Raw genomic sequence first — 26,210 nt, 5'->3', positions numbered from 1 at the left:
GGCATAAATCAATATTTAAAATGCACAATAGTGATTTTTCTTCCTCTAAAGTAGGGATTTTGTGTGCTTAATTTCTTGTTTTATTAAAATGTCCAACTTTGTCTAGGAAGGGCTGAAAATTTAGCTTCAGTTTCTGTTTAAATTTACTGCTCAACAATGGGGTAACACAACAGGAATATAACTGCACTTTAATATTTGATTTCTGTCTTTCCGTGCCCTGTTGGGGGTTGCTGAAGCTTTGGATTTCATAAATTTCTGTGAATTTCATTTCATTAAACAATCATATTCCTTGTTGAGTTAAGGAAACTACTATTTCTTTGACCCCAGTTTAGCTTTAGCAAAGGTGCCTGGGTTCTATTTTAATTGCTCATTAAAGGAAAAGCTGAAAAATTTCTAAGTAGTCATAGCTAGAAAGGGATCATAATCCTCATCATTCTAAATATAAGGAAAAACACATCTTTCCTTCTTCAAACAAGAGATTTTTGCAGAATAGTAGCCTTTGGATATACTCATTTATTGCCTAAATTCTTCCATACATTTTATAGCATGATTTATGTACTAGAAGGTTATGCCTTGAAATTTTATTTTATTTTATTACACTTCTTGGTTTACAGAACAGCTTTCATTCTAAGGCGACGCACCAAATACACTGATTTTGCAAAACTCGTCCCCTGCGCTAAGATGCCCATCTTCAGATTTCTACTGCGTGCCTCTGGCCCCCAGGGTGAAGCACTGCCTGAGTGCATTAATGGCAGAATCACAATGTAATTGTCAGAATGGTGGCATCATCACACTTTGACGCCAACATCCTCCTTTCTTTCTTCTCACTACAGAGAAACTAAAGCTAAAGGTTAAAGGATGTGGCTTATTAAATAATTCAAGCCATTAACCTGCAACCTGAAAACCGATGGCAGCCTGTTAAGTTTACGCTGCCATGATTCATGTTTGGTGTCTACTGATGCTAAAGCATATTGCCTGTTTGCTTTACTTTTATTGCTACATAGTAATGTAGTGAGGAAAGAGAATGAACAAAGGTGACAGGACCCACGCAAGGGGACAATAAGAGCAGCAGACACACTTGCATAAAGAAGATTGAAGCCTTCCCTCCCTCCCTCCATCTCTCCGTATAGGCCCCAGTGCACATCTGCGTCACTGACGCTGGAGGAGGAGGCGCTGAGGCAGAGAGAAAATTGTACTGTGAGGACCTTGACAGCTTTAACGGCGCGGGCTTTTCTTTTTGCCTTCCTATATTTTCTGGAATAGATTTTTTTTTTTCTCTTTTACAAACTGACTAGATAAAACCACCCCTTCTCGCCTTGCAGAAGGCATTTGACTTTCTCAGAGGTACCCGCAAGCTCTCAGAGCATCCTCCGAGAGACCAGTGGCAGGAGCGCAGGTGCAACGAGAAGGCGGAGGGGAGGGGGGTGCGCTTCTTCGCGACTTGGGGATCTTTCTCTCTGCGCTCCCCAGGCACTGAACTCTAAGCTGCAAGGATAGGGGAGCCGACAGCTTCTCCACGGAGGCTCTGCCACCGGTGCTTGCCAGGGAGGTGTATTCAGCTGTCGCTGCCTCCGAAGCTTCGGAGCGCGCAGACCTCTCTCCCTCGCCCATCTCCAGCATCAGGGTCGTCCCTCCCCGCGCGGTAACCACGGGGACCCCGCAAGGAGATCGGGGATTCTCAACCCTCTGCATCCAGCTCCTTCCTCTGCTCCCGGCCGTTGAGCTCACCACGCGCGGGTCCTGCGGACCTGACCGCCGCTGAGCCGCGCGGCTCTGCTGTCCGCGCTCCGCTCGTCGCCTGGCAGGGCGCGCAGCCGCCTGGTCCCGTCTGTTGCCAGGGTGCAGAGGGCGCCTCCCTCCCCCTTCTCCAACCCCGGGCTCCGTTGGCCTCCCTCACCCGCTGACCCGTCTACTCCTGAATCCGCTGAATCCCCTTTGCCTTCCTTGCGTCAAGCATGTCAGGCTCTGGGCGAAAAGATTTTGATGTGAAGCACATCCTGCGACTCCGCTGGAAACTCTTCAGCCACCCGTCGCAGTCCCCCGGCGCTCCGGCCGGGGGCAGCTGCCTGCAAGAAGACAGCAGCAGCAGCTTCGAGCACTGGGGACCTAGCCAGAGCCGCCTGCTCAAAAGCCAAGAGAAGGGCAGCGTGAGCACTTTCTGGAAGAAGCCTTCCTCTTCTTCCTCCTCTTCTTCTTCTGCTTCCCCGTCCTCTTCCTCCTCTTCCTTCAACCCACTGAATGGCACCCTGCTGCCAGTGGCCACGAGGCTGCAGCAAGGGGCGCCCGGGCAGGGCACCCACCAGCCGGCCAGGACTCTCTTCTACGTGGAGTCCCTAGAAGAGGAGGAGGTGCCAGGCATGGACTTTCCTGGACCACACGAAAAAGGGCTTGTCTTGCAAGAGCTCAAAGTGGAACCGGCCAACTCGAGCCAGGCAACAGGTGAAGGATGTGGACACAGGTACAGTAAGTCCCCATGGGACATCCAAGCATTCCTCAATTTCCACTCGTTTCCCCCCACCCTGTGCACTCTGGGTAGTTACTAAGTCTAAAACGTTTCAAGTTGAAAATTTTGGTTAAGAGATGCCAACCCGGTTTTTATTACTCAAATTGCAACCTCATTAAAAGTTTCCTCCTTAGTTTCTATTGGCTCATGCATATTGCTTTTCTTTCCCCAAGTTTTCGGAGCTTAATCACATATTGAATATATATGCATTTTGATAACTCTCCATGTAGAGTGGTTCTCATATTTCTGAGGTTGTAGTATTCTTCTGTCATCTTCTGTCATTAAATTACATACATCAGTCTCCCAGTTATTTGATATGAGGAGGAACTTCCTTTAAACACCATTCAAATGCATCTCATATACTGGCCTAGAAACTGACTTGGCAGGTTACCTAGGATCCCTGTGGCTTGAATCTATATTCCAGGAGTAATGAGGTGGACAGTAGGCTACCAGACAGCAAGATTATCTTCTCTCTTTTTTTCCCCATGAAGGACAGTGTTACTATTCTCTATCCTAGCTTCCCTTTTTATCCTACTTCATGAACACCTTTGCTTTGTTTAAAGTCTTAGAATTAAACTCTTGCTAATGCCCTTTTCACTTTTCTGTCCTGATTCATTGTCTCGGTATGGAACTGTGTATTCTTAGTGAGCAGGTCAACATTTATTTCTTGTTTATATCTAATATTACACTTCTTTGAGCACAGTTCTTCTACTTTCAAGACTTATAGAAAACCTTCGCACACATAACCTCCTTCTGAGTTTGACATTTTCAAAGAATTGATTCATTCTACACTAGATCATTACTACTTTTGGCGTATAGTGATGATACGAAAAGATTTGCATTTAAATTCATATATCAGAATATATTATTGAAGAAGAAATACAGGAGAGATATAGGAAAATAATAATGAAATTTTAATAAAATTTACCTTTCAATAAAAATAAAAATTAGAAACAGAAGCAATGTTTTAAACTTTTGCTTGATTGAATCAACTTTTTATAAAGTTAAGTCACAAAAAGAACACATAAAACAAAATAATACCATAGGTGGTCTCCAATTATGTTGACAAATGTGAAGTTAAAGATACAAAAATTATACTTAAAAAATTTCAATTATATGGATTATGTGGATTTGAATTTTAAGAGCCTTGAACATAATCTAATATGTGATGACAATATGTAACATTATGATTTTAAAGACAAAGAAATTTAATTTGCAATTTTCGAGTATGAGAAAGTTTTTTCCATATATAGGCGATTAAATATAAATTTATCTATTATTCAATCAATTAAGATAATTTACCAAAATGATTATAATTTGGGGTACTATTAATACTATGAAGTTATTTGATTTATGTATTCACTAGTGACCTATAGTTTTAGATCGTTTTTAAAAATAAAATATGTTGGGCTTTACCTCCTTTAGTTGAGGAAATGTAATTTTTTAGTTTTAGGAAATCATTGATAAACATTTAGCAATTCACCTTATATATTTAAAAGAAAACCAGTTAGGTTAAAGATTTACTAATTACTATTTTATTGAAATTGATATTTTTGTGTCTCAGACAGTTCAGGGAATAAATAGATTTGTTTTTCAGTCTTGAGTCTTTTTTTTTCAGTTTCAGTTTTAGTTTCAGTTTTGAGTCGTTTTCTTTCAGTTTTGAGTCTTCAAATCAGCTCAAATATCTGATTTCTGGGAATATTAATGTTTAATAATTAAAAAAATTTTTCTTTATAAAACTACAGTTTTAAGTAAATAAGGCATACTTGGCATGAGTAATTTCAGAAGACTTTCATGTAAATTGGACAATTTGGAAATAGAAAATATAATAAATTTAAAAATAAAACTAATAACTAATAACCTCAGTTAGGGATGAAACATCCATCAGATTTAACTTCCAATCCCTTACTTTTGAATATACATCAGTGTTTATACACACAAAGGGTTGTAAATGGAAAGAATTCTGAAAATAAGCCAAGTGCCACCCCAAGTCATATTTACTTTTGGAATGAGGATTTCCAATGAGGGCTTGCATTTGTAAAATATTGAAAATCAGGTCTAATTTTATTTTAAAATTCTTATTCATGCTTAAATCCTTTAGTTAAATTTTAATTTCTCACTGGACAAATCAGTCAACACTGATAGTATTCTCACGGACTTTACATGTTCCTAAACATTCATAGACTACTGGATCTGTGCTCATGATTGATTGACAACATGCTACTAAACTAAGCAATAAGCTATTATCAATATATATTATTATAATACGCAGTAAGAATAATGTTCATTTCCCAGGAAGGACAGCATTTCCAAAGTTAAGTATGGAATGGAAAACAATATGTAAAATAATTCACTAATGTGGATTTACTTTGGTTTCTATCACAATCCATGCAGGAAATCTACATATCGTTCATAATGACCAATGAACACATGAAGTATATAAACCTGCATGATCATTTTGATTACTTGGGTCATTACTGTATCACCGTTCTGTGATATCACATTTGATATTTAACATTTTGTTTCATCAATTCTGACCATTATGCTAAATTAATCTTCACGTATAAAAAAGAGTTGGCTCTTTTTCTCTTCCTTCATTTTCTGATCTTCTCTTTATTCATTTCGTCTCATACTAGTTAAGAACATTGTTTTAGATAAGCATAAGTAGCTCAGTTGGTTTTATTTGTTGTTCAAACATCAGATGGAAGTTGCTCAGCAGAAAGCTGCTCTTAATCTCAGAATTCTGGAAAGGTCAAATTATCATGGAGTTGAAACATAAAGGTAGCAATAAGACAGTAGTAAACTGAATTACTGCTGAAACCCAGCCTTTATCTCATCCCACTCCACCAGACACACATAAACAAATCTCAGTATTCTACTACCTTAACCATGACACCATTAAGAATCCTAACTCTTACAGTAATAGGCTCTTGCCCTATGCTATTAATCATCTATTTTTTCTACTTTACTGTCTGAATGTAATTTTTAGAGAGTGTATCATTTCCTAGCCATTCAGATCACTATATATTTTTGATATGCATATTTTTTGTCCAAAATTCTATATGTAGTAAACTAAGAAACCAAAGAGAAATATTTCTATTCTTGCAGTTTATAGTGATGTGAGTAGGAGAAAAGATGTCGTGTTTAACTACTTGCTTTTTTAGTTTTCTCAGTTCTCACAGAGTGCAGGCATCTATTTCCATGGTTTCAGTTACCACCCATAAACTGTATTTCAGAGCTGCATCTCAAAACCTAGACTCTGCCTCCCCACACCCACAACCCCCTCTCCCCCCACTTCCCCCATGAACTCAGGTCTCACACATCCACTTGACCTTTCTGGTAGATATCACAGATACAATATAAATACAGCACACACAAAATTGAGCTCATAATCTCCCTTCTCTCTTGCTCAATTTTCTTCTTCTCTATCTCAGAGAATAGCTCGCCATACATTAGGTTGTACAAGCCAGAAATCCAGGATCATATTTACCAGAATTCTCTTTCCCCTGATTTTCAATATTCCACCAAGCCCTGTCACTTTTCCTTCAAAAATGTCCTCCCCTATGTCTGCCTCACATCTCTCCATATCCATTGTCCACACCTAATTTTAAAATACTGTCATCTTTCAACTCAACTTCTGCAACTGCCATCTGCATCCTCTTTCCTCATTGATTTTCCCACCTGTAATCCTTTCTCCACACCAGAGTCAATGAAAATTTATAAGATAAAAATCTAAAGTTTTTCCCCATATCCTGGCTCTCCTTTTATTTTTCAAAGCATTTCCACCACTCTGACCACACTCTATCTCCTGGTCAGTTAGGCCCTGAAAGAGCTGACTCTTGTCTGCCATCCAGGCCCTTCACTCATCACAACCCCACCATTCTCCCCTGTCTTCCACAGGTAACATTCTTCTTTACCATTTTTCTCTGCCTTTAGGCCTCACAAAATTAATTCCTTTCCTTATTACATAGTGGTTCTCCTTCCCTCAATCCACCCTTTTCTGTATTCATTCTTATTCATTACTGAGATGTTGTGAATAAAAGTTCTGTACCTTTCTTAAAGAAGTGTTCATTGATCCCCCAGGAAAAATCATTTAAAAATTTTTAAATTTATTTTATCCCCTTATTTTATGTTCTTAGAGTAAGTGTTCTCTGTCTTCAATTTCTTATTGTAGCCATATATTAATATCCATGTTTCCTTTTCTGTTTGTCTTTAACTACAATTGCCCAGTGGACAAGATGTTTCTGTTTTGCTCATTATTTTATCCCTATCATAGAGCATGTAGTTACTCAATAAATATCACTGAGTGAATACATATTTGTCATAATCATAATGGGTGACATTGATTAAGAGCTTGCTGTCTTCCAGATATCAAGCTGAATATTTATATTGTGGAATTTAATATTCAGAACAGCCCTATGATTCTGGTACAATTATGGATCCCTTTGTTAAAATGATTACATAATCATTTTATGATTATGAGAAAACTGAGATATAGACAGGTAATTAAGTTGCCCCAAACCACAGGATTGTAAGTAGTACAGCTAGATTTTTAATCCTTGCACTCTGACTCCTGGTACCATATTCCAGGTGATTTTGCCAACTCTTATTTACCTCTGTTTAAACAAACAAAACAGAAGAAAAGAGGCTCCAACCAAGATTATGCTGAGGCAGTTCTCTTGTTCCTCTGGTGGAAATTATTCTTGTGTCTGAATGTTTAAATACATTCTTTAAAATGATAGTGATGGACAATGCCTGAGAAAGATCAGTCAAGGAGGACTTGGCCCAAGTTAAAAAACATTCAGTTACTTCCTGAATTATGGTTCATTCAGTGTATTTTACTTTTTAATTAAACAAAAGTATGAGGAAATAACCTAGATAGGGAAAAATTATTTAAATTTGGAATCCAAAAGAGAGCATCATGATAGAAACTCTCCTTCTGAAGTTCAGAACAATTGATAAAGAGAAGTGTCACAGACAGAGAGCATATACCATTAGAATCACATGGTCGTATTTGTTTAGAATAAAAAGAAAGCAGCCTTGCTTCAGTCAAAAGAAAAAAGAAAAATTTAAAAAACGGCAAAGGGCTATTTCTTCAGGAAAGTAGTTCTCAAACTATTCTTCTATGGACACTAAATTAAAATAATGTTCATATTTTCCCTATGACCTCAATTTCTTAGTGAAAAAGTATATAGAGTGATTTTACTCAATTTTATGTCTTCCTTACTAATTTATTCTAGGCTTGGGTATTATATAGCCTATTAGCATTTAAGTCAGAACTAGCAAAAGACGATAGCTTGTTTGGCGAAAGTTTTTTTTTTTTTTACTTAATTTAGGATGGGTTTACCAATATTATATATTGTTTGCAAAGAGGTCCACAATTTCCAGGTGCCCTCCCCTCTGAGGAAATTTGCTTCAGGCAAACGAAGAAGATCATAAAAGAAAAGGTAATAAGATCACTAGGTTGGATTTTCAGGTACACAAAACTCCACAGCTATCTGAGAGAAAGATGTGAGTATACTGGGTTAGCCAAGAAGTTCATTCTAGTTTTTCTGTAATATCTTGTGGAAAAACCTAAACAGACCCTTTGGCCAACCCAATAAATGCAAGATGAAATAAATAGAATTCTTAATTATAACAAACAATAAAACCTCTACACTAATTGAAGAACCATATTCTGGCTTTCTTTGATAAATTGCTAATGAATACTTTGTAAACTATATCATTAACCACTTTAAGGTACTACTTTAAATAATTTAAAAATAATAAAGAAATCCTCCCTATCCAAAATTTGGTTAATACAGAATATACTATTGATCAGATATTTATTTCATTGGTTTATTTTTCCTAAGTCTCAAAAGATAATTTGTGTATCTGGAGGATGATATGCTTCTAACAAGTACATGTTAATTCAAATTTCATTGTTTTTGACCAAGAGCTCTTATAGAATTTACAGAAAACTTAGACCTGCAGGGTATTTTAGAGTTATGTCAAGTTTCTGAACATGAAAATGACAACATTTTAAACAGAGTCTTATAGTAATGAGTCTCTTTTGATTTATTTTAACATCCAAAATAACTGTAGGTATTTTTGTAGTAGCTGTAAAAACAAATGCTCTGGAATTTACATATTAGATTAGACCAGATAATAATTAATTTACCTTTCTGCATTTAAGATAAGGTTATTCAAAACTTTGAAGAAAACATCCTATATAGACACAGATAATCTGAGCAGAATTAAATATTTCAAAATCTTATAAGTCAAGTATAGATTAAAAAAAGAAGGGCTTCCCTGGTGGCACAGTGGGTGAGAGTCCGCCTGCTGTTGCAGGGGACATGGGTTTGTGCCCCGGTCCGGGAAGATCACACATGCCACAGAGCGGCTAGGCCCGTGAGCCATGGCTGCTGAGCCTACACGTGCGGAGCCTGTGCTCCACAACGGGAGAGGCCACAACAGTGAGAGGCCCGTGTACAGCAAAAAAAAAAAAAGAAAAGAAAAGAAAAGAAAAGAAAATTTATTGAACAATATAGGTTTGATGCTAACTACCTTTGCTGACTTTTCTGGCCAGGACTTGAAAACAGATTGATCTAAGTACTTATGAAAGCATAACAAAGTTTAACTTGACCAGAGAAAATGTGTACTATGATTTTAGTATCCCAGGAAAATGTCATTTTGAATGGTAAGCAAATGAGACAGATCATTTTGGCTGAAGATCATGTCACAGAAATGGTACTTAAAAGTAATCTGAGGGTCATCAATAATAGTAAAGAGTGGAATCAGTTGATGTTAATTCTAAATTCAGCTTTTCCCATCGCCTAGGCAGCCTTAGTCCAACTCTGATAATTTCTCATAGAAAATCATTCAGTTTAATTTCCTATCATACTTGTTTGTGACACTGTATCTTGGTAGATCATTTGGACTCCTTTTTTCTTACTGATATTGCTAGATGTTTACCCATGTAAATCAGCATTTTCATCTTGGCTGAAATATGACAGAAAAACTTTAAAAATGGGATCAGAAAATTGCGAGAGTTTATACTACAAAGGAAGGGAGAATACAATACAACTATTTTATAGTTCTTCAAGAGGTGAATGCCAAAATCTATTTGTATCTACAATAAAGTATGTGATTTGGTTTGGTTTATTTCTTTAGTAGATTCTGATTATACTGAGCTTGGCCCACCAGAGCAACACCCAGCTCTACCCACCACCAATCCCTCCAATTAGGAAGCTTGCACAAGCCTCTTAGATAGCTTCATCCACCAGAGGCCAGACAGAAGAAGCAAGAAAAACTACAATCCTGCAGCCTGTGGAATGAAAACCACATTCACAGAACGATAGGTAAAATGAAAAGACAAAGAACTATGTACCAGATAAAGGAACAAGATAAACCCCAGAAAAGCAATTAAATGAATTGGAGATAGGCAACCATCCAGAAAAAGAATTCAGAATAATGCTAGTGAAGATGATCCGGACCTCAGAGAAAGAATGGAGACAAAGATCAAGAAGATGCAAGAAATGTTTAACAAAGATCTAGAAGAATTACAGAATAAAAAAAATGAGATGAACAATATAGTAACTGCAAAGAAAAATACACTAGAAGCAATCAATAGCAGAAAAACTGAGGCAGAAGGATGGATAACTGACCTGGAAAACAGAAAGGTGGAATTCACTGCTGCAGAACAGAATAAAGAAAAAAGAATGAAAACAAAGGAAGACAGCTTAAGAGACCACTGGGACAACATTAAACACAACGCCATTCACCTTATAGGGGTCCCAGAAGGAGAAGAGAGAGAGAAAGGACCTGAGAAAATATTTGAAGAGATTATAGTCAAAAACTTCCCTAACATGGGAAAGGAAATTGCTACCTAAGTCCAGGAAGTGCAGAGAGTCCCAGGCAGGATAAACCCAAGGATAAAAATGCTGAGACACATAGTAATCAAACTGACAAAAATTAAAGAAAAAGAAAAATTATTAAAAGCAAGAAGGGAAAAATGACAAATAACATACAAGGTAACTCCCATAAGGTTAACAGCTGATTTCTCAGCAGAAACTCTACAAGCCAGAAGGGAGTGACATGATATATTTAAAGTGATGAAAGGGAAGAAACTGTAACCAAGATTACTCTACCCAGCAAGGATCTCATTCAGATTAGGTGGAGAAATCAAAAGCTTTACAGACCAGCAAAAGCTAAGAGAATTCAGCACCACCAAACCAGCTCTACAACAAAGACGAAAGGGACTTCTCTAAGTGGAAAACACAAGAGAAGAAAAGGACCTACAAAAACAAACACAAAATAATATAAGAAAATGGTAATCGGAACATACATATTGATAATCACCTTAAATGTGAATGGATTAAACGCTCCAACCAAAAGACCCAGGCTCATTGAATGGATGCAAAAATAAGACCCGTATATATGCTGTCTACAAGAAACCCACTTCAGACCTAGGGACACATACAGACTGAAAGTGAGGGGACGGAAAAAGTTATTCCATGCAAATTCAAATCAAAAGAAAGCTGGAGTAACAATTCTCATATCAGATAAAATAGACCTTAAAATAAAGATTATTACAGGAGACAAAGAGGACAAGGATTCTTCAATATATACAATCAATGTGATACACCATATTAACAAACTGAAGGATAAAAAACATATGATAGTCTCAATAGATGCAGAAAAAGCTTTAGACAAAATTCTACATCCATTTTTGATGAAAACTCTCCAGAAAGTGGGCATAGAGGGAACCTACCTCAACATAATAAAGGCCATATACAACAAACCCACAGCAAACATCATTCTCAATGGTGAAAAACTGAAACTATTTCCTCTAAGATCAGGAACAAGACAAGGATGTCCACTCTTGCCACTCTTATTCAACATGGTTCTGGAAGTCCTAGCCACTGCAATCAGAGAAGAAAAAGAAAGAAAATGAATACAAATTGGAAAAGAAGAAGTAAAACTGTCACTGTTTGCAGATGACATGATACTATACAGAGAGAGTCCTAACGATGCCACCAGAAAATTACTAGAGCTAATCAATGAATTTGGTAAAGTTGCAGGATACAAAACTAATGCACAGAAATCTCTTGCATTCCTATACACTAACAATGAAAGATCAGAAGGAAAAATTAGTTAAACAATCCCATTCACCATTGCAACACAAAGAATAAAATACCTAGGAATAAACCTACCTAAGGAGGTAAAAGGCCTGTACTCAGAAAACTATAAAACTATAAAACACTGATGAAAGAAATCAAAGATGACACAAACAGATGGAGAGATATAGCATGGTCTTGGATTGGAAAAGTCAATATTGTGAAAATGACTATACTAGCCAAAGCAGTTTACAGATTCAACGCAATCCCTATCAAATTACCAATGGCATTTTTTGCAGAACTAGAACAAAAAAATCTTAAAATTTGTATGGAGACACAAAAGACCCCAGAAAGCCAAACAATCTTGATGGAAAAAAAAAACGGAGCTGGAGGAATCAGACCCCCTGACTTTAGACTACAGTACAAAGCTACAGTAATCAAGACAATATGGTACTGGCACAAAAACAGAAATATAGATCAATGGAACTGGATAGAAAGCCCAGAGATAAATCCATGCACTATGGTCAACTAATATATGACAAAAGAGGCAAGGATATACATTGGAGAAAAGACAGTCTTTTCAATAAGTGGTGCTGGGAAAACTGGACAGCTACCTGTAAAAGAATGAAATTAGAACACTCCCTAACACCATACACAAAAATAAACTCAAATGGATTAAAGACCTAAAGGTATGACTGCACACTATAAAACTCTTCGAGGAAAACATAGGAAGAACAACCTTTGACATAAATCACAGCAAGGTCTTTTTTGATCCACCTCCTAGAGTAATGGAAATAAAAATAAACAAATGGGACCTATAGAAACTTAAAAGCTTTTGCACAACAAAGGGAACTATAAACAAGATAAAAAGACAACACTCAGAGTGGGAGAAAATATTTGCAAATGAATCAACAGACAAAGGGTTAATCTCCAAAATATATAAACCACTCATGCAGCTCAATATTAAAACAACAAGCAACCCGATCAAAAAATGGGCTGAAGACCTAAATAGACATTTCTCCAAAGAAGATATACAGATGGCCAAGAGGCACATGAAAAGATGCTCAACATCACTAATATTAGAGAAATGCAAATCAAAACTACAATGAGGTATCATCTCATACCAGTTAGAATGGGCATCATCAGAAAATGTACAAACAACAAATGCAGGAGAGGGTGTGGAGAAAAGGGAACCCTCTTGCACTGTTGGTGGGAATGTAAATTGATACAGCCACTATGGAGAACAGTATGGGCGTTCCTTAAGAAACTAGAAATAGAATTACTATATGACCCAGCAATCTCGCTACTGGACATATACCCAGAGAAAACCATAATTCAAAAAGACACATGCCCCCCAATGTTCACTGCAGCACTATTTACAATAGCCAGGTCATGGAGGCATCTAAATTCCCATCAACAGACGAATGGATAAAGAAGGTGTGGTATATATATTCAATGGAATATTTTTCAGCCATAAAAAGAAACGAAATTAGGTCATTTGTAGAGATGTGGATGGACCTAGAGACTGTCATGCATAGTGGAGTAAGTCAGAAAGAGAAAAACAAATATCGTATACTAACTCATATATGTGGAATCTAGAAAAATGGTACAGATGAACAAGTTTGCGGCAGAAATATAGACACAGAGGTAGAGGAAAAATATATGGACACCGGGGGGGGAAGTGGGGGGAGGGGTGGTGGTGATGGGATGAATTGGGAGATTGGGATGGACATATATACACTTATATGTATAAAATAGATAACTGATAAGAACCTGCTGTATAAGAAATAAAAATAAATTAAAAATGAAATAATGGCAGAAAGATTTCAAATTTTATGAAAAGTATAAACCCATAGATTCAATAATCTTAATGAATTCTAAACACAAGAAGCATGAAAACTACCATAAGTCACATTTTAATCAAATTCTCAAAATGAACGATAAATAGAAAAAATATCAGAGTTTCCAGAGAAAACACATGTTATGCAGAGAGGGATAAAAATAAGAATAATGGATCATTTTTCATTGAAAAAGATGCAAGTGATAGGTGGAACAACATCTTTTTAGCACTATAAAAAAACCCTGCCCATATGAAGTCCTTTATATACCCAAAATGTTTTTCAAAGTGAGAGTGATATTACAAACTTTTTCTGGCATAGAATAGTTGCAACAATTCGTCAGCAGGAGACATGCTCTATAAGAAATTTTAAAGTCCTTCAGGCACAAGGAAAATGACACCAGTTGGCAGAAAGGAATGAAAACCACCTGAAATGGTAACTACATGTGTAAACATTTAAGGTTATTCTTGATTATATAAATCTGGAACATTTGGAAGACAAATGGTGGTTAAACAAACAAACAAAAAACACTATAATTTGAGGTTTTTATCACATGCATAAGATATACGCATGACTCCTACAGCATTAAGACTCAAGGGAAGAAATGAAAGCATCGTTTTTCAAGGTTCTTATACTAAATGTGAAGTGGTATATCATTTGAAGGTAGTCTCAGAAGTATGTTAGAAATCCTAAAGCAACCACTAAATTAACAAAACAATGATAAGTAGCTAGTAATACAACAAAAATTAAATGCTCTCATAAAAAATATTCAATTAATCTAAAAAAAAAGAAAACAGGAGCAAAGATGGGACAAATAGAAAACGCACAGCACAATTATAATCTGAAACCTTACTATATCAAGAATTATATTAAAGTAGCAGCTCTATACATCCATAATTTAAAGACAAAGATTATCAACTTGTATAAAAAGCCAGACCCAAGTATATTTTGCTTACAATAAATACTTTAAATATTTAAAAAATGGTTAAAAAGAAAAAGATGGAAAAGATACATAGCATGCTAAGACTAAACAAAAGAAAGCTGAATGGATGTATCAATATTAGATAAAGTATATCTCAGAGAAAAGAATATAAATCTGATAAAGAGAGCCTATAAAAAACCTAGAGCCAACATCATAATGTTGAAAGATTAAATGTGTTTCCTCTAAGATCTGGAACAAAATAAGGATGTCTTCTCTCACCACTTTTGTTCAACGTGGTATTGGAGATGCCAGTCAGTTCAATAGAAGAAAAAAAAAGAAATAAAAGGCATCTATATTGGAAAGGAAAAAGAAAATTTTTCATTTGTACAGGAATTGATCATCTATATAGAAATAAACAATATGGTTTTTGTTTGCAGACAGAATTGTTTATTAGAAAAAAATTATGGAATCTATAAAAAAGAGTTTTTCACAATGCAGGATATAGAATCAATATACAATATTCAATTGTATTTTTATATACCATCAAGGAACAATTAGTAATTGAAATTACAAAAATAATGTATTCATAGTAACATTAATAAAGTATGAAATACTTATGAATACCTATGACAAAAGATGTGAAAAACTCATAAGCTCAAAACAATAAAATCAGGCTGATAGTAATTAAAGACCTAAATAATGGAAAGATATATTATGTTCATGGGTCAGAAAACTTACTATTATTGAGATGTCAGTTCTTCCCAAATTGATCTATTGATAGTACACATCCCCCAAGAAAATATATGTATGCTTTTTTTTTGTACAAATTGACAGGCTCATTCTAAAATCCATTAAAAAATTCAAAGGAACTAGAAAGAGACAAAACAACTTTGAGAAAAGCTAAGAAATTTGAGTACTAACACTTACTGATTCCAGATGTATTATGAAGCTACTTTAATCAAAATAGTGTGCTATCAAGGTCACAATATATAGATTAATGGGAAATAGATAAAACATTTTTACAATAGCCATATTGAGTAATACTTTATGCCATAAAAAAGGAATAAACAACTGGTCATTGAATACTTATGACTGAATGAAAAAATATGTTATGATGAGTCAAAGAAAACTGTATGGTATATTTCTTTTTAACATTTAAGTACTATAAGTCAGATAAACATCCATTTTGTTGATTATTCATATTTTGAATAGAAATTTGCTTCTAATTTGCCTTGAATCATGTATTGAAGTAACACATCTCTTGAATTTGATACATGGTTCAAGGAATCATCTATTGATATTTGCCTTGCAGAACATGATAATGAAATATTCACATTAAGTTTTTTGCTGTCTTCTTCTTAGCAGCAGATGAGAAGTCTGAATAATTTTTGTTTGTTTGTTTGTTTGCGGTACGCGGGCCTCTCACTGTTGTGGCCTCTCCTGTTGCGGAGCACAGGCTCCGGACGCGTAGGCTCAGTGGCCATAGCTCACGGGCCTAGCCGCTCCACGGCATGTGGGATCCTCCCTGACTGGGGCACGAATTCGCGTCCCCTGCATCGGCAGGCAGACTCTCAACTACTGCGCCACCAGGGAAGCCCAGAGAAACCTAAATAGTTTTATACAAGCGTTTCTGCAAAGAAAGCTCAGAATTTCTTGCTGTGTCACCACAAGGACTTTTATCTTGAGACAGTGGGAACCATCTCCATTGTTAATACTAGAGGAACAGCAGTACAATTCACAGCTTTACCTTAAGGACACAGAAAGGAAATGCTATGCTGTTCTCATCTCTGATTCTTCTTTGTATTTTACCAGATGGTTTGGAAGCACCACTAAACATATTCTCCCACAGAGAAAAGAGAGCTCATTCTTCATTTTATTTCTTGTCCTAACATATATAAAATATTTACCTGTAATTATTCTCCTTAATAATGGCCTGTGACTTTTAAATATATTTCTTATTAGAAGAATACTTTTTCAATTGTAAAATTAAATATGTATTATTAAAGAGCCTATCAAAGAGCACAACTTAAAATTATTTCTTTTTTTTAAATTGAAGTGTAGTTGATTTACAATGTTGTGTCAACTTCTGCTCTACAGCAAAGTGATTCACTTATACACACACACATGCACACACAGACACACATATATATATATATTCTTTTTTATATTCTTTTCACTATGATTTATCACAGGATATTGAATATAGTTCCCTGTGTTATAGAGTAGGACCTTGTTGTTTATCCATTCTATATATAATAGTTTGCATGTGCTAACCCCAAACTCCCACTCAATCCCTCCCCTACCCATCTCCCCCTTGGCAACCACAAGTTGTTCTCTATGCCTGTGAGTCTGTTTCTGTTTCATAGATAGTTTCATTTGTGTCATATTTTAGATTCCACATATAAGTGGTATCATATGATATTTGTCTTTCTCTTTCTGACTTACTTCACTTAGTATGATAATCTCTACTTACATCCCATGCTGCTGCAAGTGGCATTATTTCATTCTTTTTTATGGCTGAGTAATATTCCATTGTATATATCTACCACACCTTTATCAATTCCTCTCTCAATGGACATCTAGGTTGTTTCCATGTCTTGGCTATTGTGAATGATGGTGCTATGAACATAGGGGTGCATGTATCTTTTTGAATTATAAGTTTGTCTGGATATAAGCCCAACAGTGTGATTGCTGGATCATATGGTGGCTCTATTTTTAGTTTTGTGGGGAACCTCCATACTGTTTTCCATAGTGGCTACACCAAGTTATATTCCCACCAACAGTGTACAAGTGTTCCCTTTTCTCCACTCCCTCTCCAGCATTTGTTATTTGTATATTTTTAATCATAACCATTCTGACTGGCGTGAGGTGATACATCACTGTAATTTTGATTTGCATTTCTCTAATAATTACTGATGTTAAGCATATTTTCACATGTCTTTTGGCCATCTGTATTTCTTTTTTTGGAGAAATGGCTATTTAGATCTTCTACCCATTATTCAATTGCACTGTTTTTTGTTGTTGTTGAGTTGTGTGTTTGTATATTTTGGAAATTAAGCCCTTGTCAGTTACATGGTTTGCAAATATTTTCTCCCAGTCTGTAGGTTGTCTTTTTGTTTCTTTTATGGTTTCCTTTGCTGTGCAAACACTTGTAATTTTGATTAAGTCCCATTTGTTTATTTTTGTTTTTATTTCTATTGCCTTGGGACACTGACCTAATAAAACATTAGTACAATTTCAGAGAATATTTTGCCCATGATCTCTTCTGTGTTCTCTTCCATGTTTTCTTTTATGGTGTCATGTCTTATGTTTAAGTCTTTAAGCTATTTCAAGTTTATTTTTGTGTATAGTGTGAGGGTGTGTTCGAACTTCATTGATTTACATGTGGCTGTGTAACTTTTCTGACACCACTTGATGAAGAGACTGTCTTTTTACCATTGTATATTCTTGCCTTCTTTTTCAAAGATTAATTGACCACAGGTGTGTGGGCTTATTTCTGGGCTTTCTATTCTGTACCATTGATTCATATGTCTGTTTTTGTGCCAATACCTTACCATATAGATTACTGTAGCTTTGTAGTAATGTCGGAAGTCTAGGAGGTTATGCCTTCTGCTTTGTTCTTTTTCCTCAGGCTTGCTTTGGCAATTCTGGGTCTTTTATGGTTCCATGTAAGTTTTAGGATTATTTGTTCTAGTTCTGTGAAAAATGTCATGGGTAGTTTAAAATTATTTCTGAATGTAATTTTTTCTTTCTTAAAATTTACACATCTGTTTGAAATCTTATCTAAAGTTGAAGACTCACTTGTATCTGTTCTTACTCCTATATTTTCACATTATTTTATTTGCCTCATACCAAATTTTCTCCAAGTATGGTAAACATTTGGATTCTTATTCATGAATGAACTCCAGAAAAAATTTTGGCCTTTATAATGCTACACACTGAAAATATGTATGATCTATAAATACTGATAATTTTGTACAGCATGTATTTCTCTAAATTAATATTGTTTGCCTTATTCTAATATGTTGACACCCACAGTTTCATGTTACAGTGGGAAGAAAACTGGATATGGCATTTGAAAACTTAAGTTCTGGAGTAAACTATAGGAAAATGTCACCATTGTCACTTAAATTGCTGCTTATCTCATTTTTTCATTGGAATATGATTAGAGAGGGCAAGAAATACATTATATCTAAAGTCATCTAGCCTCTCTTCCATAAGACAACAGATCTTAACCTATAGTTGACTCAGCTTGACCCCTAGCAGCAGTGTCAATTAGGCAGCCCTTAAGATATAAATTAATCTCTATTTTGAACACTTAAGGTATATACTTTGAGCCAAATGTACCTTAAGAAGAAACTAAATAGTCTCTCACTCAATGAAGACTATTTTGAATTAGTTATTCTTTTCCAGATGATATGCCAGCTTCTTGATATACAAAGATGTATAGAAAACTCCTTCTTTCCACAGAGTAAAAACTAGTAATAAAAAATTAACAGATAAGTAATTATAGAAATTTAACTAGTGCTATACTAAATATATATATTAAAAAGGATTTTTAAAGGTACAGAAAAAGAAAGCTTCAAAAGCGTTTTAATATAAGTTCAGACCAGCATCAGTGTGTACAATTGTTAATTAGAAGAAAAAATATCAAGTAAATTAGCATGACTATGCCTGAGTAGACTGGTCAGGTGATCTGACCAGAGCTATAGACCATGCCCAGACAGCCAGAATTCTTCTAGATTATATTAAAAACTTTGGATTTAACTTATGGTGACTTTGAAGCAATGAATCTAGCTGACAAGATTCAAACTTTAGAAAATTTTTCTGTTACAGTATGTAAGATGGATTAGAGAAAAGGTGGATGAAACTAAAAATAGATAGCCATCTTAAAAGACTAAAACAATAGTTCTACTGAAGAACTATTACTAAGAAAAGGGGCAGAAGGAAAAGAAAGCACATGGAAAATAAAATGTCACAATTGTCCATTAATTGAAGTTTTAATTGTAAAAGAGAGAGAGGCAAGAAGATTCCTACAATTCTGGGTGGGCAAATGAATGGATTTTTTTGTTGTTGTTCTACAAAGTGGACAATGCAGGAAACTAGAGGGAAGAAAATAATTTTTGTTTTGAACAATCTGAGTCCAATAAGTAGCTGACATAAATATTTTAATTATTTTTTAGTCCTTTTGGAAGAGTTGTAGTGAGGTAAAGGAATTATAGGAATTAAAATTTAGAAAATTCTAGTTGAAGAATATGTTGGGACTTCAGATTTCACATGAAGCATAGACCTGGATAGTGACAACATGAAATATGTGGCCATGAGAATAATTTAGTAATTTGAATGAAGATGTGGAATTCAAGGCAGGAGCTACATTGCTTGATGAATCATCTATGGAAGACTGAATATGTCCAGGAATAAAGTTAGATTTGAGGGATCTCAATGTTGTCAATGAATAGAGGGCATAAGAAAATCAGTATGAGGTATATTAATGGAAACAACTCACTCGAGTCTATATATATCAATAAATCATTTTTGGTGAAACATTAATATTGTAATTGTTTAATTTATTGATAAATTTATGGGTATATACATTACATGTAAAATTTAGATATAAACTTTAATTTATAGATAAATTAACTAATTTATATATTTACATATAAATGTATATGTAATATGTATATAACTTAATATATATAATATATAATATATAATATAATATAATTATATGATATAATATATTAACATAATATAATATGTATATAAATTAACTAATTTATACATTTATATACATATATACATTTATACATTTATACATTTATATATAAATTAGTACATTTATATAAAAATATATATGGCCATAGATAATATAAAATAAAATTTATAAATGGTCATATATAAATGGACAAATACTAAAATGTTTCTTTTTTAATTTATTAATTTAAGGTGGTAAATAACTTCTCCAAAGAGTACAATGCTTCTGAAATACCCAACACATTATTTCATTTGAGAGAAAAGCTATTGGAACCAAAGAGATAATACCAAATGCTTGGGCTTCCAGGACTTTAAAACTACTTCAAAAGTTTTTCAGTATTCACACAGATGCCTATAATTTTCTATGCTAAATTCAATGAATAAAAATTCTATTTCTATGTTGAGTTTTTAATGAATAAAAATAATTCCTACATTCTTTAGAAAAATGAAGTTATGAGCAGCTTTATATTTCACACAGCTTTATCCAATATTCTACGAGGTGGGAGAATTGCATTGGTCCAGGAATCAGCACAAAGAGACGAGTACCAGAGTGAGCTGATGCAATATCAACAACCTATACACATAAGGATGTCAAAGTAATACAATCACTTCTGAAAAATCAATAATTGCCACAATCTCAAGAAGCATCCTTATTAATATTTCTTATTGACTAAAATTATCTTCCAGTATGAAGTTAAATATAACTCCTCTTTTTTAATATTATATTTTATTTAAAAGTGCAGATACATTTAATTTAGTGTATGAAAGTAAATTGGCAATTATTTCAGACTTTGCTTTCTTTTTTTTTTTTTTTAACATCTTTATTGGGGTATAATTGCTTTACAATGGTGTGTTAGTTTCTGCTTTATAACAAAGTGAATCAGTTATACATATACATATGTTCCCATATGTCTTCCCTCTTGCGTCTCCCTCCCTCCCACCCTCCCTATCCCACCCCTCCAGGCTGTCACAAAGCACCGAGCCAATATCCCTGTGCCATGAGGCTGCTTCCCACTAACTATCTACCTTACTACGTTTGTTAGTGTGTATATGTCCATGACTCTCTCTCGCCCTGTCACAGCTCACCCTTCCCCCTCCCCATAACCTCAAGTCCGTTCTCTAATAGGTCTGCATCTTTATTCCTGCCTTACCCCTAGGTTCTTCATGACATTTTTTTTTCTTAAATTCCATATATATGTGTTAGCATACAGTATTTGTCTTTTTCTTTCTGACTTACTTCACTCTGTATGACAGACTCTAGGTCCATCCACCTCATTACAAATAGCTCAATTTCGTTTCTTTTTATGGCTGAGTAATATTCCATTGTATATATGTGCCACATCTTCTTTATCCATTCATCCGATGATGGGCACTTAGGTTGTTTCCATCTCCGGGCTATTGTAAATAGAGCTGCAATGAACATTTTGGTACATGTCTCTTTTTGAATTTTGGTTTTCTCAGGGTATATGCCCAGTAGTGGGATTGCTGGGTCATATGGTAGTTCTATTTGTAGTTTTTTAAGGAACCTCCATACTGTTCTCCATAGTGGCTGAACCAATTCACATTCCCACCAGCAGTGCAAGAGTGTTCCCTGTTCTCCACACCCTCTCCAGCATTTATTGTTTCTAGATTTTTTGATGATGGCCATTCTGACTGGTGTGAGATGATATCTCATTGTAGTTTTGATTTGTATTTCTCTAATGATTAGTGATGTTGAGCATTCCTTCATGTGTTTGTTGGCAGTCTGTATATCTTCTTTGGGGAAATGTCTATTTAGGTCTTCTGCCCATTTTTGGATTGGGTTGTTTGTTTATTTGTTATTGAGCTGCATGAGCTGCTTGTAAATTTTGGAGATTAATCCTTTGTCGGTTGCTTCATTTGCAAATATTTTCTCCCATTCTGAGGGTTGTCTTTTGGTCTTGTTTATGGTTTCCTTTGCTGTGCAAAAGCTTTTAACTTTCACTACATCCCATTTGTTTATTTTTGTTTTTATTTCCATTACTTTAGGAGGTGGGTCAGAAAGGATCTTGCTGTGATTTATGCCATAGAGTGTTCTGCCTATGTTTTCCTCTAAGAGTTTGATCATTTCTGGCCTTACATTTAGGTCTTTAATCCATTTTGAGCTTACTTTTGTGTATGGTGTTAGGGAGTGATCTAATCTCATACTTTTACATGTACCTGTCCAGTTTTCCCAGCACCACTTATTGAAGAGGCTGTCCTTTCTCCACTGTACATTCCTGCCACCTTTATCAAAGATAAGGTGTCCATATGTGCGTGGGTTTATCTCTGGGCTTTCTATCCTGTTCCATTGATCTATATTTCTGTTTTTGTGCCAGTACCATACGGTCTTGATTACTGTAGCTTTGTAGTATAGTCTGAAGTCAGGGAGCCTGATTCCTCCAGCTCCTTTTTTCGTTCTCAAGATTGCTTTGGCTATTCGGGGTCTTTTGTGTTTCCATACAAATTGTGAAATTTTTTATTCTAGTTCTGTGAAAAATGCCAGTGGTAGTTTGATAGGGATTGCATTGAATCTATAGATTGCTTTGGGTAGTAGAGTCATTTTCACAATGTTGATTCTTCCAATCCAAGAACATGGTATATCTCTCCGTCTATCTGTATCATCTTTAATTTCTTTCATCAGTGTCTTATAATTTTCTGAATACAGGTCTTTTGTCTCCTTAGGTAGGTTTATTCCTAGATATTTTATTCTTTTTGTTGCAATGGTAAATGGGAGTGTTTTCTTGATTTCACTTTCAGATTTTTCATCATTAGTATATAAGAATGCCAGAGATTTCTGTGCATTAATTTTGTATCCTGCCACTTTACCAAATTCATTGATTAGCTCTAGTAGTTTTCTGGTAGCATCTTTAGGATTCTCTATGTGTAGGATCATGTCATCTGCAAACAGAGACAGCTTTACTTCTTCTTTTCCGATTTGGATTCCTTTTATTTCCTTTTCTTCTCTGATTGCTGTGGCTAAAACTTCCAAAACTATGTTGAATAAGAGTGGTGAGAGTGGGCAACCTTGTCTTGTTCCTGATCTTAGTGGAAATGCTTTCAGTTTTTCACCACTGAGGATGATGTTGGCTGTGGGCTTGTCATATATGACCTTTATTATGTTGAGGAAAGTTCCCTCTATGCCTACTTTCTGCAGGGTTTTTATCATAAATGGATGTTGAATTTTGTCAAAAGCTTTCTCTGCATCTATTAAGGTGATCATATGGTTTTTCCCCTTCAATTTGTTAATATGGTTTATCACATTGATAGATTTGCATATATTGAAGAATCCTTGCATTTCTGGAATAAACCCCACTTGATCATGATGTATGATCCTTTTAATGTGCTGTTGGATTCTGTTTGCTAGTATTTTGTTGAGGATTTTTGCATCTATGTTCATCAGTGATATTGGCCTGTAGTTTTCTTTCTTTGTGACATCCTTGTCTGGTTTTGGTATCAAGGTGATGGTGGCCTCGTAGAAGGAATTTGGGAGTGTTCCTTCCTCTGTTATATTTTGGAAGAGTTTGAGAAGGATAGGTGTTAGCTCTTCTCTAAATGTTTGATAGAATTCGCCTGTGAAGCCATCTGGTCCTGGGCTTTTGTTTGTTGGAAGATTTTTAATCACAGTTTCAGTTTCAGTGCTTGTGATTGGTCTGTTCATATTTTCTATTTCTTCCTGATTCAGTCTTGGCAGGTTGTGCACTTCTAAGAATTTGTCCATTTCTTCCAGATTGTCCATTCTATTGGCATAGAGTTTCTTGTAGTAATCTCTCATGATCTTTTCTATTTCTGCAGTGTCAGTTGTTACCTCTCCTTTTTCGTTTCTAATTCTATTGATTTGGGTCTTCTCCCTTTTTTTCTTGATGAGTCTGGCTAGTGGTTTATCTATTTTGTTTATCTTCTCAAAGAACCAGCTTTTAGTTTTATTGATCTTTGCTATTGTTTCCTTCATTTATTTTTCATTTATTTCTGATCTGATTTTTATGATTTCTTTCCTTCTGCTAGCTTTGGGTTTTTTTTTTTTTTCTTCTTTCTCTAATTGCTTGAGGTGCAAGGTTAGGTTGTTTATTCGAGATGTTTCCTGCTTCCTAAGGTGGGCTTGTATTGCTATAAACTTCCCCCTTAGAACTGCTTTTGCTGTATCCCATAGGTTTTGGGTCGTTGTGTCTCCATTGTCATTTGTTTCTAGGTATTTTTTTATTTCCTCTTTGATTTCTTCAGTGATCACTTCATTATTAAGTAGTGTATTGTTTAGCCTCCATGTGTTTGTATTTTTTACAGATCTTTTCCTGTAATTGATATCTACTCTCATGGCGTTGTGGTCAGAAAAGATACTTGATACAATTTCAATTTTCTTAAATTTACCAAGGCTTGATTTGTGACCCAAGATATGATCTATCCTGGAGAATGTTCCATGAGCACTTGAGAAAAATGTGTATTCTGTTGTTTTTGGATGGAGTGTTCTATAAATATCAATTAAGTCCATCGTGTTTAATGTATCATTTAAAGCTTGTGTTTCCTTATTTATTTTCACTTTGGATGATCTGTCCATGGGTGAAAGTGGAGTGTTTAAGTCTGGACTTTGCTTTATTTAGATAGAGAAACTTTGACAGTTAAAAATTTAGAAGGAAGGAAGGATGCTGCACCTGAAAATACAATTCCTTGAAATTATAATTATGGAAACTTTATGATGAAATAGGTTAATCTTTTTCAAATAACAAATATATCTGAAGTAGAAATTATATCATAATTCTCAAGTCACTATTAAACAAGTAAATGGCTTAAGTTTATATACTTGTGATATACAGGTTAGAAATAATCAGAAATATTTTATTGCTGGTAGGAATATAATTTGCTGTATTTTTGGGGGGGGTAGAGAGCAATGGGACAAAATTTTTAGTGACAAAAACATAAAAGCCTTTTTTTCAGTAATACAAATTTTGAGAATATATCCTTCAGAAATAAAAGAACTAGAAGTTAAGGAAGACCCATATCCCATACTTGCTCATTGATAGAAAAATGACAAGAAATCATTTTGTATCCTTCATGTAAAATATACCATATAAAATATATCATGTAAATTTATGTCAAAATATGTCATGTAAAATATATAGAATTTGAAAAAGAATAAATAAATTTAGAATGTCTTGGAAAACACTAGTATTTGGTGCATAGAGCAATTTGTAAAAATTTGTGTGAGATGTGTGTAAAAATAACATGTGAGATATGATCAAATTATATTAAACCTAAAAACAAAACATCCCCACATGCATGTTTATATGTGTAAATGCCTTTGTAAGACAGAATAGCATGGTAAGTTAAATACCACATTTTTACATTTGTTTCCTGAAGATTATAAGATTCTTTTCTATGTTCTTGATGTGATACATTGAACTTGATTACAATTATATTTTTAAATTAATAAGCTAAGAAAGGTTGCAAAAAATTTAATTTATTAAATATTTACTTTAAGAATAATGCATATTATTATTGCATATTATAATGCATATTATAATATACATATTATTATTACCCAAGCAGTTAAAACTATAGATATATATGTAGCTGATAAATAAGGACATTAAAATATTCTAAGATACCAAAACACTCACCAAGGGATTATTTTTTTCTTATTCATTATATTTAGTTTTCATTATACTATCAGGGTGGTGCTGGCCTCATAAAATGAATTTGGGTGTGTTCTCTCCCCTTTATTTTTTGATGGTTTCTTTATCTTTGTTGAATTTCTCATTTTCTTCATACACTGCTTTACTAATTTAGTTTAGTTGTCTATTTATATGCTGTTATAGTTTACTGAACTCCTTTTAAAATAATTATTCTGATTTCTTTGTCAGACAGTTCAAAGATCTCCATTTCTTTAAGGCCAGTTATTGAAACTTTATTAGTTTCCTTTGGTGGTGTCATGTTTATCTGATTCTTTGTGCTCCTTGTATCTTTGTGTTGGCATCTTCATTTGAGTAAATGATCTCCTCTTTCAGACTTTACACATTCCCTTTGGCAGAGAAAGACCATCACTAGTCCAACCAGCTTGGGCACTGGACCAATCAGCTGGTATTACTTGCAGACAGGCAGGGCTT

At 34.8% G+C, this 26,210-nt stretch overlaps 1 protein-coding gene across 2 annotated transcripts in view; it reads left to right on the top strand.

The window, feature by feature from the left end:
• Positions 1-1,955: 1,955 nt before the first annotated feature.
• Positions 1,956-26,210, top strand: part of KLHL1 (kelch like family member 1) — a gene marked incomplete at its 5' end in the record, with an annotated part of 376,374 nt that continues 352,119 nt past the window's right edge. For both annotated transcript variants that reach the window (XM_082675722.1, XM_082675721.1), the window contains one exon: positions 1,956-2,458. In XM_082675722.1, the coding sequence (XP_082531848.1) occupies positions 1,956-2,458 (503 nt within the window). The remainder of the gene's footprint in view (positions 2,459-26,210) is intronic.

The sequence above is a fragment of the Grampus griseus genome (assembly GCF_964374135.1).
Source record: "Grampus griseus genome assembly, chromosome: 18".
NCBI classification, from domain to species: domain Eukaryota; kingdom Metazoa; phylum Chordata; class Mammalia; order Artiodactyla; family Delphinidae; genus Grampus; species Grampus griseus.
This window is presented reverse-complemented; position numbering and strand designations above follow the sequence as displayed.